This window comes from Ascaphus truei, unplaced genomic scaffold, assembly GCF_040206685.1.
Source record: "Ascaphus truei isolate aAscTru1 unplaced genomic scaffold, aAscTru1.hap1 HAP1_SCAFFOLD_236, whole genome shotgun sequence".
Taxonomy (NCBI): domain Eukaryota; kingdom Metazoa; phylum Chordata; class Amphibia; order Anura; family Ascaphidae; genus Ascaphus; species Ascaphus truei.
In genome coordinates, this window is record NW_027455280.1 from 225,677 (window position 1) to 241,062 (window position 15,386).

Genomic DNA, 15,386 nt, shown 5'->3' on the forward strand with positions numbered 1-15,386 from the left:
ATGGGGACCTACTCCATACGGGTACCGCAGTGACGCGTGAACCTGGAAGTAGGGGAACTGTGAGGTGGTGTCGGCTGATCCCAGCGCGCGTGTGAAACCAACACCCAACACAACATCCCCCTATTCCTCCCGATACACTGATGTGGTGACACGGAGCCTGGTTGCATTTTACACTGGACTATGTTTTACTAATATGTAAGTAACCACTAGCTTTACTATTGTATTGTTGAATACATATCTTCTGACCTTGGTGCGCTCCTCTGCTTTCTTTCTTGGTGCTTGGTCCACTGACGGCGTTTCTCTGCGGTGGACGTCGGTGGAGGAGGGGTGTACCTCCACGCACGAGGAGCTGCAAAAGGACGGAGAAGATCTACTACAAGATCCCTTTAGGAAGCAAGAGCGCGGATTGAAAACAACTTGACTGGTTCTCCTTGATTAGTGGATACCCTTGTCCGCGGTGTTACGTGTTAAACTTAATTGCTGTCAGCTCCGTCTTAAAAGTGAGTGGTGTGAGCCGTGGAAAATTTCAGCAGACACCATGTTGTCATCAGGGAACTTAAGTGAATACTTGTATATTTGTCCATTATTAACCCTTGTCACGGAGAGTCTGGTTGGTACATATCTCCTATAATCATAAAGAATGTGCAAATCGTGCTCCTATAATCTTAGGCTTATTTGGTTGCGTAAAAAGCCTGTGTGTTTATTCCACAATATAACCCGCTATCACACTGAAATAACTAAGTGCTTACGTCTAACACACTCCAACTTTTAATGCTTAATATACATATCACGCAAAAGCCCATTTTGCAGCTAATCAATATTCAAAGGACAGAAACCGAAAAACGGGCTGAATTACTCCTTCTCGCTATTTCTGTAGACAAAAACAGATCTACACATTTCCACTAGCATATCCATTCCCACTAGCATATCTTACTTACTTACTTAACCTATCGCAACTCATTTCCCAACCCACACGAATAAACCTGAAGTCGCATAACCATTCCTTGCTAGACTGGATTCTCTCCTCAAACCCCAGCAGAATCCAATCCTCTGGCATCCGTCCTGATATTTTCAGTGACCATGCAATAGTGTACTGTGTAAGGAAAATTAAACCGCCCCATTCAAGCCCTAAAGTTCTCCTCACTAGAACATTTAAAAACTTTAACCCACAACAGTTTCTGGATGACCTTACCAACTGCCCATGGCACAGAATCGATTTAATTCCCGACCCCGATTCTGCGCTCGACTATTTCCAATCAGAGTTGTTAAAACTCTGCGATACCCATGCTCTACTACGCAAAATAAGGGTACGGGGGGCCCACCTTCCATGGGTTACACCTGACCTTATAGCACTCTACCAGTTCAGGGATGCCTTGTGGAAAAGCTACAAAGTAACTGGCACTACCAAGGATCTCAATCACTACAGATGCCTGCGGAACGTGTGCACAAGGCAAACAAGGTATGCAAAAGCACAATATTACTCTGACAATCTCCACCAAAATACATCTAACCCAGCTAACTTCTGGAAGGTTATCAACAATATATTCCAGCCTCCTAACCATCAACAACCAAGTAATATCACTAAGGGGGATATTACTCTGACAAACCCCACTGACATTGCAAATGCATTCAATGATTACTTTGTGGGGTGTGCCACTAACTTATTAGCGAAACGGAGCACAAACCCCAAACCTGAATCTCATCCTGGGAGTACCCCTATAGTCCCACCCCCTCCCAACACTGCCCACAATTTTCAATTTAACCCAGTATCTGAAGAGGAGATTACACAAGCGCTCCTCAAACTAAAACTAAGCAGCCAATGTGGACCCGATTTACTACAATCTAGGTTCCTACGACTTGGTGCCCCAGCCATTGCCAAACCAATTGCGTCCATAGTCAACTCTATCCTGTCTGCAGGCCATATCCCTAAGACCTGGAAAACTGCCAGAGTTGTCCCAATCTTCAAAAGTGGGGACAAAAACACTGTCTCAAACTACAGGCCAATCTCACTTCTCCCAATTCTATCCAAAGTTATGGAAAAATGTGTCCACTCCCAATTAAGCGATTTCTACACCAAGACAAATTTCCCTAGCCAATTCCAGTCTGGGTTTCGTCCCAAACACTCCACCGTAACTACCCTGCTAAAAGTTTTCAATGAAATCCAGTGTGGAATGGAACGGGGACAACTCACTGGTGCAGTATACCTAGATTTTGCAAAGGCTTTTGACACAGTTGATCATGTTATCCTGCTTAACAAACTCCAGAGCTCTGGAATAGGGAAACATGCTTTAAACTGGTTTCAGTCCTACCTATCAGGAAGATCCCAACATGTGTCCATCTCAGGCTCTAACTCCAACCCCCTGGATATCACCTGTGGTGTCCCACAAGGCTCTGTTCTGGGGCCCTTACTCTTCTCAGTGTTCATTAATGATCTTCCCACAGCTTGTAAGGAAGCCTCAATACACATGTATGCAGATGACACAATCCTGTATGCACACAGCCATAGCCTCTCTGACCTTCAACACATATTTCAGTCTGACTTTTTGAGACTCGAAAACTGGATTTCCCAAAACAAACTGTTTTTAAACACTGACAAGACTGTAACAATGGTATTTGGGACCAAGACTAAATTTGTAAAGCTTCCAGTGACTGAGCTCCTGATTAGAACCAACGCTAACACCACCCTAACACCTGTCACTAGTTTTAAATACCTGGGCTTATGGTTTGACTCCCACTTAACATTCGGGATGCACATTGATACCCTGACAACCAAGACCTATGCCAAACTAGGGGTACTTTACAGGAACAAATCCTCCCTAAGTCTCCTGGTCAGAAAGCGTATCGCACAGCAGATGCTAATGCCAATTATTGACTATGGAGACATAGTATATGGCTCGGCTCCTCAAACCCACCTTAGCAAACTTGACACCCTCTACAATTCAATTTGTCGTTTTGTTCTCCAATGCAACTACAACACACATCACTGCGAAATGCTCAAAGAACTAGATTGGTCAACACTAGAGTCTAGGCGCAAAGTTCACCTTTCCTGTCTCACCCTCAAATACTTTCTGGGCAAGCTACCCAGCTACCTGAACAAGCTCCTCACCCCTACCACATGCAGCACCTATCACCTGAGATAAGACTCCAAAAGACTATTAATGGTCCCAAGACTCAACAAAGTATCCGGACGTTCCTCCTTCTCCTTCCGTGCACCCCAAAACTGGAACAACCTACCAGAGACTTTCATATCCACCACCAGCTTAAGTTCTTTCAAATCTAAGGCTGTCTCACACTTTAACCTGGTCTGTAACTGTTCCATTCCCACTAGCATACCCATTCCCACTAGCATATCCGTTCCCACTAGCATATCCGTTCCCACTAGCATATCCGTTCCCACTACCATATCCGTTCCCACTAGCATATCCGTTCCCACTAGCATATCCGTTCCCACTAGCATACCCGTTCCCACTAGCATATCCGTTCCCACTAGCATATCCGTTCCCACTAGCATATCCGTTCCCACTAGCATATCCGTTCCCACTAGCATATTCGTTCCCACTAGCATATCCGTTCCCACTAGCATATCCGTTCCCACTAGCATATCCGTTCCCACTAGCATATCCGTTCCCACTAGCATATCCGTTCCCACTAGCATATCCATTCCCACTAGCATATCCGTTCCCACTAGCATATCCGTTCCCACTAGCATATCCGTTCCCACTAGCATATCCGTTCCCACTAGCATATCCGTTCCCACTAGCATATCCGTTCCCACTAGCATATCCATTCCCACTAGCATATCAATTCCCACTAGCATATCCGTTCCCACTAGCATATCCGTTCCCCCTAGAAAACTGTATAACCGCCACTAACCGCTCTTCAATGTTAAACACATGTGAAACATGAAAATATACGACCATTTACATAAATCCAGTGCTGTTCGCGCATGCAAAGTCAACAAGTGCCGTTCGCGGGTGCGTGGCCAACTAATTAAAAAAAATTGTCCAGCCATGAGGTATAAAAGGTGGTGAAGGAGGGTAAGTAACCCAGATCAAGAAGCTTTCTCAAAAGTGCCACAATACACTCAACAAGAGAACTTGGAGTAATGAGACTCAAGCCTCGGTATCCAATATCACCACTGACAGTTTGAATCTGTCAGCCAGAACAGGACAGGCGCCCAGTTAGTTACTCTTAGGTATGTGTGCCAGTGTCTATGTTAGAGTGAGATCCAGTGTCAGTTCTAGGCCTGAAATCCAGTTCCTGTGAGACACTGCATGGGAGTTTAGGGTATTCCCCAGATACCCCAGTTGGGAGTGTATGTTTTATGTACTGAACAGTTGTGGATATTATTTTCGCATAAATTCACTTTTATTAACTCTGTAGTTCTGTCTTGTGAATTGATCTCTGGTGTATTTGTCCTGGTCTCCCCTGACACCCCCCTCTTGTTCTCCCCTTCTCCTCCTCCCCCGTTCTCTGCCCTTCACCTCCTTCCCCCTCCTCCGCCCCTCTCCTCCTCCCCTCCTCTCTCCATCTTAGACAGGGATCAGTGACATTACAACACACCAGTTCCTTTTAAGGCTTTAAGCTGATCTTAAATTTTCGCTTCTGCTTCCTGCAGTTCCTATTTCTCTGGAATTTGGGGTGGGAGGGTCTGTGAAAGATAAGAGTAATATAAAGAGCCAGGGAGGCTGAGACCTCCTCACACCGTGTGTTATTCCCTCTCCATCTCCTCAACCATGGCCACCTTCTGTCTGACGCTGCTGTTTGCTGCTGGGATACTCCTCACCCTACTCCACTGGTCAGGTGAGAGTGTCGAGAGTGCCGAGAGTGCCGAGAGAGAGAGATTAATCTGCACTGAGATCATTTGGAAGCAGTCCTGGCAATACGTTGTATTATTCTCTCAATATAAGATGCTCTTTCTGCCAAATGTTTTACCGTTACTCAATGCTTAAAATCCTAATATTGATAGAATGCCAGAGTTCACTTGCTTGGCAAATATTACTGTCAGACCCGAGAATACAGCACGGGTATGTGTGCTATGGCTGTATGCAAGGATGTGTGCAAGGATATGTGTGCCAGGGTATGTGTGCTATGGCTGTATGCAAGGATGTGTGCAAGGATATGTGTGCCAGGGTATGTGTGCTATGGCTGTATGCAAGGATGTGTGCAAGGATATGTGTGCCAGGGTATGTGTGCTATGGCTGTATGCAAGGATGTGTGCAAGGATATGTGTGCCAGGGTATGTGTGCTATGGCTGTATGCAAGGATGTGTGCAAGGATATGTGTGCCAGGGTATGTGTGCTATGGCTGTATGCAAGGATGTGTGCAAGGATATGTGTGCCAGGGTATGTGTGCATTGACTTTGTATTGTATGTCTTTATTTATATAGCGCCAAAAGTGTACTCAGCGCTTCACAAAGAATACAGTACAGGGAATTATAATAATGCAATAAGCGCAGCAAAATCAGACAATAGGAAAGGAAATCCCTGCCCCGAAGAGCTTACAATCTAAGAGGTATGATGGGAGAGTTACAGAGACAATAGGTGAGGGAGTAAGTGCTGTAGATGGCAGTGCTAGGTCACAATGGGGGGTAGGAGTGACTATGGGTGTGGGACAATCGCCATGAGTGCAGGCTGTTGGGATGCTGGATTTGTGGGGTGAGTTTTAAGGTTAGTCAGTATTAAATCAGAAGGTTAACACCATTTACAGGGGAAGAGATGGCAGGGAGGTGTGGGTGAGATCAGGTTTGTATGTCTTAGTTCAGGCTTGGGGGCAGGGTATGTGTGCATTGACTGTGTGCCGGGGTATGTGTGCAGGGTGTATGTGTGCATTGATTGATTGTGCCGGGGTATGTGTGCATGGACTGTGCCGAGACTATGTGTGCCGGGGTATGTGTGCATGGACTGTGCCGAGACTATGTGTGCCGGGGTATGTGTGCATGGACTGTGCCGAGACTATGTGTGCCGGGGTATGTGTGCATGGACTGTGCCGAGACTATGTGTGCCGGGGTATGTGTGCATGGACTGTGCCGAGACTATGTGTGCCGGGGTATGTGTGCATGGACTGTGCCGAGACTATGTGTGCCGGAGTATGTGTGCAGGGACTGTGTGCCGGGGTATGTTTTAAAAAATATATATTTTATTTTATAAAAAATGTTTGACCAGGAAGTGATACATTGCGAGTTACCTCTCGTTTTCAAGTATGTCCTGGACACAGAGTTATAACAATACATGGTTCCATTAAAAGGTTATACAGTCAATTCAGAGACATTTCATGGACAGATAGAGTTGGAAAATTGGGTACAGGGGTTATGTGTGTGTACAGAGACAGTGTGCAGGGACTGTGTGTTGGGGTATGTGTGCAGGGACTGTGTGTTGGGGTATGTGTGCAGAGACAGTGTGCCAGGTATGTGTGCAGGGACTGTGTAGCGGGGTATGTGTGCAGGGACTGTGTGGCGGGGTATGTGTGCAGAGATATGTGTGCTGGGGCATGTGTATAGGGACTGTGCCAGGGTATGTGTGTAGGGACAGTGTGCCGGGGTATGTGTGCTGGGATATGTGCGCAGGGGTTGTGTGCTGGAGTATGTGAGCAGGGATTGTGTGCTGGGGTATATGTGCAGGGACAGTGTGCTGGGGTATATGTGGTAGAGCAGTGTGCTGGGTATGTGCACTGGGGCAGTGGGCCCGGGTATGTGTGCACGAACTGTGTGCCGGGGTATTTATCCAGGGACTGTGTGCCAGGATATATGTGCAGGAACTGTGTGCCGGGGTATATGTGCAGGGGCAGTGTGCCGGGGTATTTATCCAGGGACTGTGTGCCAGGATATATGTGCAGGAACTGTGTGCCGGGGTATATGTGCAGGGGCAGTGTGCCGGGGTATTTATCCAGGGACTGTGTGCCAGGATATATGTGCAGGAACTGTGTGCCGGGGCAGTGTGCTGGGGTATATGTGCTGGCACTGTGTGTCACGGGAGACCAGGACTCGTAAGACCTTTTAATCGGGATCATTCAATAGGCAAAACAAGATAGTGGAATAAAACGAGGTAAATTCGGGTAAACTCACATACACACATTGAAATTCCCACTTCGTGGGTGTGTAACCTTAGCCACAACACTACGTTCTATTCTCAGAACTTGGACTTTGTGTCTGACTAAGGTTGAGTCCCCGCTGGCGCTGAGCGCTTTGCGCTTGACGCACTAACCTTAGTCAATGTGGATCGTCACATCCACACTCACACTGTGCGTGCGCGCTCATGCGCGGTAACACACGTTCACCCACACTCGGCGCTTAGATAAACAAAAAAACCTGACTTTTGAGCACGCTCAGCTTGCCCGCAACGCCCTCCTGCGCGCGCTTGCGATATAGCTAGGACAGCCGAGCGCTCATCCTTGGAGAGCTCGCACAAATAAAAGCATTTCGTTAGCCACAGAACGGTATCATCTATTTATTTTTTGATTATTGAAGCTAACACGGTAATGATATATATATATATATATATAATCATTGCGCTCTCCATGTAAGGAGCATGCAGCTAGCGAAGGAATTGGCCATACAAATGTGCAAAACAGAAAGTGAATCCCTGCGCTTCTCCCTTTGGGATAGCAATCAATGGGGAATATAAATATATGTATGGTGTAAATACCTGTATATATACACACACACACACACACCAATAGAAATCTTGTCAAATTAAAGGAGCAGGCCCCCACAGATTAAGGGGGGGGAGGAAGAAGGGGCGAAGGGTGAGGAAAGGGGTGGGCGAAAGAGAGAGAGAGGAAAGGGAAAGAGAGTGGAGGGGGAAGGAGAGAGGAGGGAGAAGGAGAGTGGAGGGGGAAGGAGAGAAAGGGTGGGAGGAGAGAGAGGGTGTGAAGGAGAGACAGAGAGAGGGTGTGAAGTAGAGACAGAGAGGGGGAATGAAAAAGAGACAGGGGAAGGAGAAAGAGACGGGGAAGGAGAAAGAGACAGGGAGAAGAGAGAGGAGGGAGAGATGGGAAGAGAGAGGAGGGAGAGATGGGAAGAGAGAGGAGGGAGAGATCGGAAGAGAGAGGAGAGAAAGAGGAGAGAGAGATGAGTGAGAGAGAGGGGACAGAGATATTGAAAGAGAGGATCTGTGTGCCTGATGCCTACCGGCTGCCCTGGAGGAGTGACCGGAGGTTCTGTTCTGGCTGACAGATTCAATCTGTCAGTGGTGATATTGGATACCGAGGCTTGAGTCTCATTACTCCAAGTTCTCTTGTTGAGTGTATTGTCGCACACTTAGAAAGCTTCTTGATCTGTGTTACTTACCACAGTTGAGTTGGTTTCTCAGGGTCAGCGCTGCGATGGGTCGTGGGTAGCGGTCAAATGGGTTTGCAGAAATCGCAGCAAGCTTCTTGATCAGCGGGTTTGCATTCCGGTCCAGTTCTTTGTAAAATTTCTTGTTGAGCTTCTTTAGATGCTCGTCCAGCATCTCGATGCCCAGCTCCCTGTGAAGGTCTGCTATTCTTGTAGGAAGTGGCGCGTTGGACGCAATCCGCAGCGCCTTGTTCTGTGCTTTTTGAAGAGATGATATGTGCCGTTTCTGGCAACCGCTCCACACCGGAGAGGCGTACGTCATGGTGGGTCTGATAATTGCCTTGATCACGTTGACTTTGCTCTGGATGGGCATGGTCCTTGTCTTCAGCAGGGGGTACAGTGCTGCCAGCTTGGCTGATGCCTTCTGTTGATCTTCTCAATGTGGTTTGTCCAGCTTAGCTTTCTGTCTAGGGTTACCCCTAGGTAAGAGCTGTTTGGCTCCCATTTGATGGCCTCTCTGTTGAGGCTGATTGGCGGGTGCTCCTTGATCTTCTTTCTGGTAAACAGTGTTGCTGTAGTCTTGCTGGAGTTCAGTCCAATTTGCCAGTCGCTTTACCATGATGACAGCTTGTCCAGAGCTGTTTGGATGTTCTTAGCTACTTCTTTCTCGATGAAAGACTGAGAGATGACGGCCACATCATCTGCGTAGAGTGCCAGTTGAGTCTTGTGAAGATCTGTGTGGATGTCATTCATGAAGAGGTTGAACAGGAATGGTCCCAGGACTGATCCCTGTGGAACGCCCGCTCGGTTAGGGTGTGTTGTTGATATTGTTGAGATCTCTTCTCGCACAGCCACGGGGAAGGTGCAGTCCCCCAAGTAGCTTGCAGTCAGGTTTACCAGGTAATTCGGGAATTCCAGGTTGATCATCTTGTGCAGCAGTCCTTCATGCCAAACTCGGTCACATGCTTTGGCCACGTCCAAGAAGACGATTCCAGTTGATTTGTAGATGTTAAATCCATGGCTTATCGTGTCCACGACTTGTAGCAGTTGATGGTTGGTCGAGTGCTCCTTCCAGAATCCAAATTGCTCCTTTAGTAGAATGTTTCTGCCAGAGATAAAGTCGCTGAGGCGGGTAAGAATAACCTTTTCCAGGAGTTTTGATAGTCCAGAGAGCAGGCTTATCGGGCGGTAGTTTGCAGGATCCCTCAGTGGTTTTCCAGGCTTTGGAAATAAAATGACCTTGGCTTCCTTCCAGGGCTTAGGAAAGTGCTGGAGCCGCATGCAAGCATTGAAGATTTCTGTAAGGCATTCCATGGCTGCCGGGGGAAGCTTCTTGATGGCCAGGTTAGTAATTACGTCGCTCCCCAGTGCTTTGCCGTTTTCCAGCTTTTCTGCAAGTTGTGTTATCTCAGTCCTGGTGCATCCTTCAAAGTTCTTCAATTCAGTCTCCGGTAGGTGTTCGGTAAGATGCCTGATAACTCCTTGTTCAACTTCCTGTGTTAGTATCAAGGATTGGACTTCGGCTGAAGTGGATCCCAGTGGCAGGAACAGCAGGGAGCGAAGTAGGGGTCACAAGCAGAGATCAGAGGCAGGCGGCAGGTAGCGATGTCAGGAAACAAGCAGGGGTCCGAGGCAGGCGGCAGGTAGCGAAGTCAGGAAACAAGCAGGGGTCTGAGGCAGGCGGCAGGTAGCGAAGTCAGGAAACAAGCAAAGGCCGGCAACGAGGAAACTGGAACAGGATGATAGCAATAGCTAGCACAGCAGTAAACACAGGAACCCTGCAGGAGTTAAGGAACCAGTATAATCAGGCAAAGAGGAACAGGAAAGGGAGGTTTATATAGGCAGGCTGAGAGGTGGAGCACAGGTGCAGAGGTGTCAGGTATCAGGTTCTGGAATGTTCCTAGTTTAGCAGCAGCAATCCCGGTGGACAAGTTTAGGTACTGCTGGCTATAACAAGACATTTAGAGTGGCAGCAGTCCCGGTGGCCAAGCATGGGTACAGCAGGCTAGAGAATATGACATTACTCCCCCTCCCAAGAGCGTTCTCCGGACGATCCTTGCTAGGCTTGTCTGGATATCTTCGGTGCAAAGCTTTGACTAGTCGCGGAGCATGTACAAAATCTTTGGGTTCCCAAGACCTCTCCTCTGGCCATAGCCCCCCCAGTGAACCAGGTACTGTAGTTTCCCTCTGTGTAACCTGGAATCCAAAATTCTTTCCACAATGAATTCCTCTTCGTTATCCACGAGGACGGGTTCAGGGGGAGGAAGTCTCCGTCCAGGAAACGGGTTCTCACGGAAAGGTTTCAGCAGAGAAGAGTGAAACACAGGGTGTATTTTGATGGTCTCAGGAAGCTTTAATCTGAAGGACACTGGATTTATTAGTGCTGAGATGCGAAATGGCCCGATGTATTTTTGGCCCAATTTAATGGTTGGAACCTTTAGACGTAGATTTTTTGTAGAAAGCCAGACTTTATCCCCGACTTGAAATTCTGGGGAGGGTCTGCGGTGTTGGTCTGCTGGTCTTTTGTACTTTACTTGAGTCTCACGAAGTGTCTCTTTGAGGGTCTCCTGGATGTCTCGCAGAGTCTCCAATTTCTCTGTAACTGCCGGAATGGGGCCCGAAGATGGAAAACGAGGAATAAAGGTTGGATGAAATCCATAATTTGAGATAAAGGGGCTCTTCTGAGTTGATGAATGATGTGAGTTGTTGTATGAAAACTCAGCTAATGGTAGGAAATCAATCCAGTCATCCTGGAGATGACAAACAAAACATCGTAAGTATTGTTCCAAAGTCTGATTGGTCCTTTCTGTCTGGCCATTGGATTGTGGATGATAGCCAGACGATAAATTTAAACGAATTCCTAGAGAGGAACAGAAAGTCCTCCAAAATTTTGAAGTGAATTGTACCCCTCTATCGGATATGATCTCATCAGGAGCCCCGTGAAGCCGAAACACCTCTTTCACAATCAACTTGGCTGTCTGGTCTGCAGAAGGAAGATTCTGTGCTGCAATGAAGTGAGCCATCTTTGTAAGTCGATCCACCACTACCAGGATGGTATTATGTCCATTTGATCGTGGCAGGTCAACAATAAAATCCATTGATATGGACCCCCAAGGACGAGTTGGAACCGGAAGAGGCTGCAGTAAACCCACAGGTGATGCTCGAGGGGTCTTGGTCCTAGCACAAGTCTCACAGGAGAGGACATAGTCTTTACCATCTTGTGCTAATTTAGGCCACCAAAAAGAGCGAGACAACAGTTCCTGTGTCTTGAGGACACCTGGGTGACCAGCGGGTCGGGAGTCGTGCATTAATTGGAGCACCTCTAATCTTACCTCCTTAGGGACGAACAGACGATCATTACAGTTCCAGAGACCATCACATAGAAATAGTTCTGCTTCCGGAGGAGGGTTTTTAAGAAAAGTGTCATTTGAGTAGGCTCCCTTTATTCGTGTGAGGAAATCGGCAGAAAATGTGACACCCCAAAAATTTCTTTTTGGAACAATAGTTTCTTCTTGCTCTTTGTCTGAACTAGGATTCGGAAAGGACTGTGACAAGGCGTCGGCTTTTCCATTCTTGGAGCCAGGGCGGTATGAGATGTGGAACTGAAATCTTGCAAAGAAGAGAGCCCACCTGGCTTGTCGCGCAGACAGTCTCTTTGCGGATCGAATGAATTCTAAGTTCCTATGATCCGTAAAGACCGTAATTGGATGATTGGCCCCCTCCAGTAGATGTCTCCACTCAGAGAATGCAGCTTTTATAGCCAAGAGTTCCTTGTTTCCGATGTCATAATTTCGTTCAGCTGTTGACATTTGGTATGAATAAAAGGCACATGGATGAAGGAGCATCTTGGGTCCAATTCTTTGTGACAGAATGGCACCAACAGCGGAGTCGGATGCATCCACTTCCAAGATGAATGGTAATTCTGGATTTGGATGGATGAGGATAGGGGCAGATGTGAAGAGTGACTTCAATTGTTCGAATGCCGCATCCGCTTTAGGAGACCATTTGAAGGGGAATTCTTTCCGTGTGAGTTGGGTGATTGGAGCAATAATGCCAGAGAAATTTTTAATAAAACGTCTATAGAAATTGGCAAAACCCACAAATCTCTGAATGTCCTTTTCATTCCGAGGGATTGGCCATTCCACCACGGCTTGAATCTTGCCTGGGTCCATACTCAAACCCTCGGGAGAGATGATGTAACCGAGAAATTGCATGTTGGTCTTTTCAAATTCGCATTTTTCTAACTTGATGTACAATTTGTACTTACGGAGACGCTCAAGGACAATTCGGACATGTCTCTGATGATCCATGATGTTATCTGAGAAGACAAGGATGTCATCCAGGTATGCCACTACGAAGTGGTCCAATAACTCTCGGAGGACATCATTAATTAAATGCTGGAAGGTAGCAGGGGCATTACAGAGTCCAAAAGGCATCACCAGATATTCATAGTGCCCATAACGGGTTCGGAAGGCTGTTTTCCATTCGCCACCGGGTCGAATGCGGACCAAATTATACGCTCCTCTGAGATCTAATTTGGTAAAGATTTTGGCTGACTGAATTCTTTCCAATAGTTCAGGTATCAGAGGTAATGGGTACCTGTTCTTCACCGTAATCTTATTTCGTTCCCGATAGTCAAAGCAGGGGTGTAGAGAACCGTCTTTCTTTCCCACGAAGAAGAGCGCAGCGCCTGCTGGAGAAGTAGAGGGTCGGATAAAACCCTTTGATAGGTTCTCCTGTAGGTAGTCATTGAGGACCTTCAATTCCGGTTCTGAGAGGGAATAGATTCTTCCAAACGGAATGGCAGCACCCGGTAATAATTCAATGGGACAGTCATAAGAGCGATGTGGGGGAAGCGTATCTGCGTTCTTCTTGTCACACACATCTAAAAACTCAGAGTAAGGAGCCGGCAGAAGATTTTCTTGAGACGAGGAAATCTTATGTATTCCTACACACTCTGGTATAGGAGTTTTAGGTAGACAGGCTAGCTGACAGTGCTCCGAGGGAAACGTGAGGGTCTTTGTCTTCCAGTCAATTAGTGGGTTATGGATCATGAGCCATGGAATTCCCAGAATCACTGGAAACAAAGGTGATGGAATGAGATAAAAAGAAATCTTCTCCTGGTGATTGGGCTTCATGATTAGTGTTAAGTTACTGGTTTCATGGGTAACAGGTCCAGAGCTCAAGGGAGAACCGTCAACGACTTCCATCCTTTCTGGCGATTCCTTGGCTACAAATGATACCGAATTGTTCTTGGCGAATTCTATGTCCATAAAATTCCCTGCCGCCCCTGAGTCAACCATTACTGTGGTTGAAAAACGATGTGTTCCTTCCTCGATTATAATAGGAACCAGGAGGTGAGGGTGTAGCGAAGGAGGGTTATCTTTCCCTTGAGAAGCAGAGAAAACAGTCTTTGAAATAGCGTGCAGCTGATTTCTCCTAGGGCTCTGGAAAGAAGACCGCCTGGACTTGTTTGGGCAATCAGCGAGATAGTGCCCATCATTTCCGCAATATAAACAGAGATCTTCTGTTCGGCGTCTATTCCTTTCCCCGGTTGAGATGGGTCCCTGCAGTGTATTTACTTGCATCGGCTCCTCCTCAGTCTCCCTGAAACGTCTTGGGGTACTGACATCTCTAAACCCAGGGTTGCTTGGCATGAACCCTTGTCTCTCCAATCGTCTTTCCGTAAGCCTGCGATCAATTTGGATGCATAAACGGACAAAGTCCTGAAATCTCTCTGGGGGCTCCACCCGGGCTAGTTCGTCTTTAACTTGCTCCAAGAGACCCTGCCGAAAATGATATTTCTGCGCGGCCTCATTCCAATCAGTATCGTTAACCCATCTGCGGAATTCAGCGGCGTATTCAGCTGCCGAGCGTCTTCCTTGACGAAGATTGTTCAGAGTTGCCTCAGCGGTTGCACTACGATTTGGGTCATCAAAAATAAGACTCATGGCTTCGATGAACTCCTCCAGGTCCCTTAGTAGTGAGCTATCTTGTTCTAACATAGGGGAGACCCATGCAATGGCCTTATCCTTGAGCAGGGTTATGATCAGTCCAACCTGGGCTTCTTCGGTATGATAAATGATGGGCTGAAGCTTGAACACAAGTCTGCATTGATTAAGGAAATTCCGGAAAGATTGTTTTTCCCCCCCAAATTTTTCTGGAAGGGATATACGGGGTGCGGTTTGCACTGGCACAGTGTTTTGATCAGACAAGGTGATTAAGGCTGCACGTAGTTCACGATTCTCAGCTTCCGCAGTGGCTGCTTTTTCTTCCAAGCGGCCAAGACGATTAAACACGTGTCTTTGTTGTTCCTGGTAACCAACCATGATATGTTGTAAGTCATGGAGTGTCTGAGCCTGAGTCGGGTCTGTTCCAGCGGAATCCATGGTAGGGCCTGTTTATTCTGTCAAGGATTGGACTTCGGCTGAAGGGGATCCCAGTGGCAGGAACAGCAGGGAGCGAAGTAGGGGTCACAAGCAGAGATCAGAGGCAGGCGGCAGGTAGCGAAGTCAGGAAACAAGCAGGGGTCCGAGGCAGGCGGCAGGTAGCGAAGTTAGGAAACAAGCAGGGGTCCGAGGCAGGCGGCAGGTAGCGAAGTCAGGAAACAAGCAGAGGTCGGCAACGAGGAAACTGGAACAGGATGATAGCAATAGCTAACATAGCAGTAAACACAGGAACCTTGCAGGAGCTAAGGAACCAGTATAAACAGGCAAGGGAGGAACAGGAAAGGGAGGTTTATATAGGCAGGCTGAGAAGTGGAGCACAGGTGCAGAGGTGTCAGGTATCAGGTTCTGGAATGTTCCTAGTTTAGCAGCAGCAATCTCGGTGGACAAGTTTAGGTACTGCAGGCTGTAACAAGACATTTAGAGTGGCAGCAGTCCCGGTGGCCAAGAATGGGTACAGCAGGCTAGAGAATATGACAGTTAGTTTGCTGGCTTGGTTAGGCACAAAAAATGTCTCCAGTGTGTCAGTAAGCACCTCCGCCTTGTCCTTGTTGCTACATGCAAGGTGGGTCCATCCCTGGATAGGTGGGTCTGGCTCCTTCTTCCCGGTCAGGTGTGGGGTCATTCTCCATACAGAGTTGTCAGATTCCTTCAGCTTGGCTGCT

The 15,386-nt window shown here is 47.4% G+C and overlaps 1 protein-coding gene across 1 annotated transcript in view; it reads left to right on the forward strand.

Annotated features, from left to right (window-relative positions):
* The first annotated feature begins 4,550 nt into the window (after window positions 1–4,550).
* CFP (complement factor properdin) overlaps window positions 4,551–15,386 on the forward strand; it is a 104,579-nt gene continuing 93,743 nt past the window's right edge. Inside the window, exon 1 of the mRNA XM_075582451.1 lies at window positions 4,551–4,803. Within this exon, the coding sequence (XP_075438566.1) occupies window positions 4,737–4,803 (67 nt within the window). The 5' untranslated portion in view covers window positions 4,551–4,736. The remainder of the gene's footprint in view (window positions 4,804–15,386) is intronic.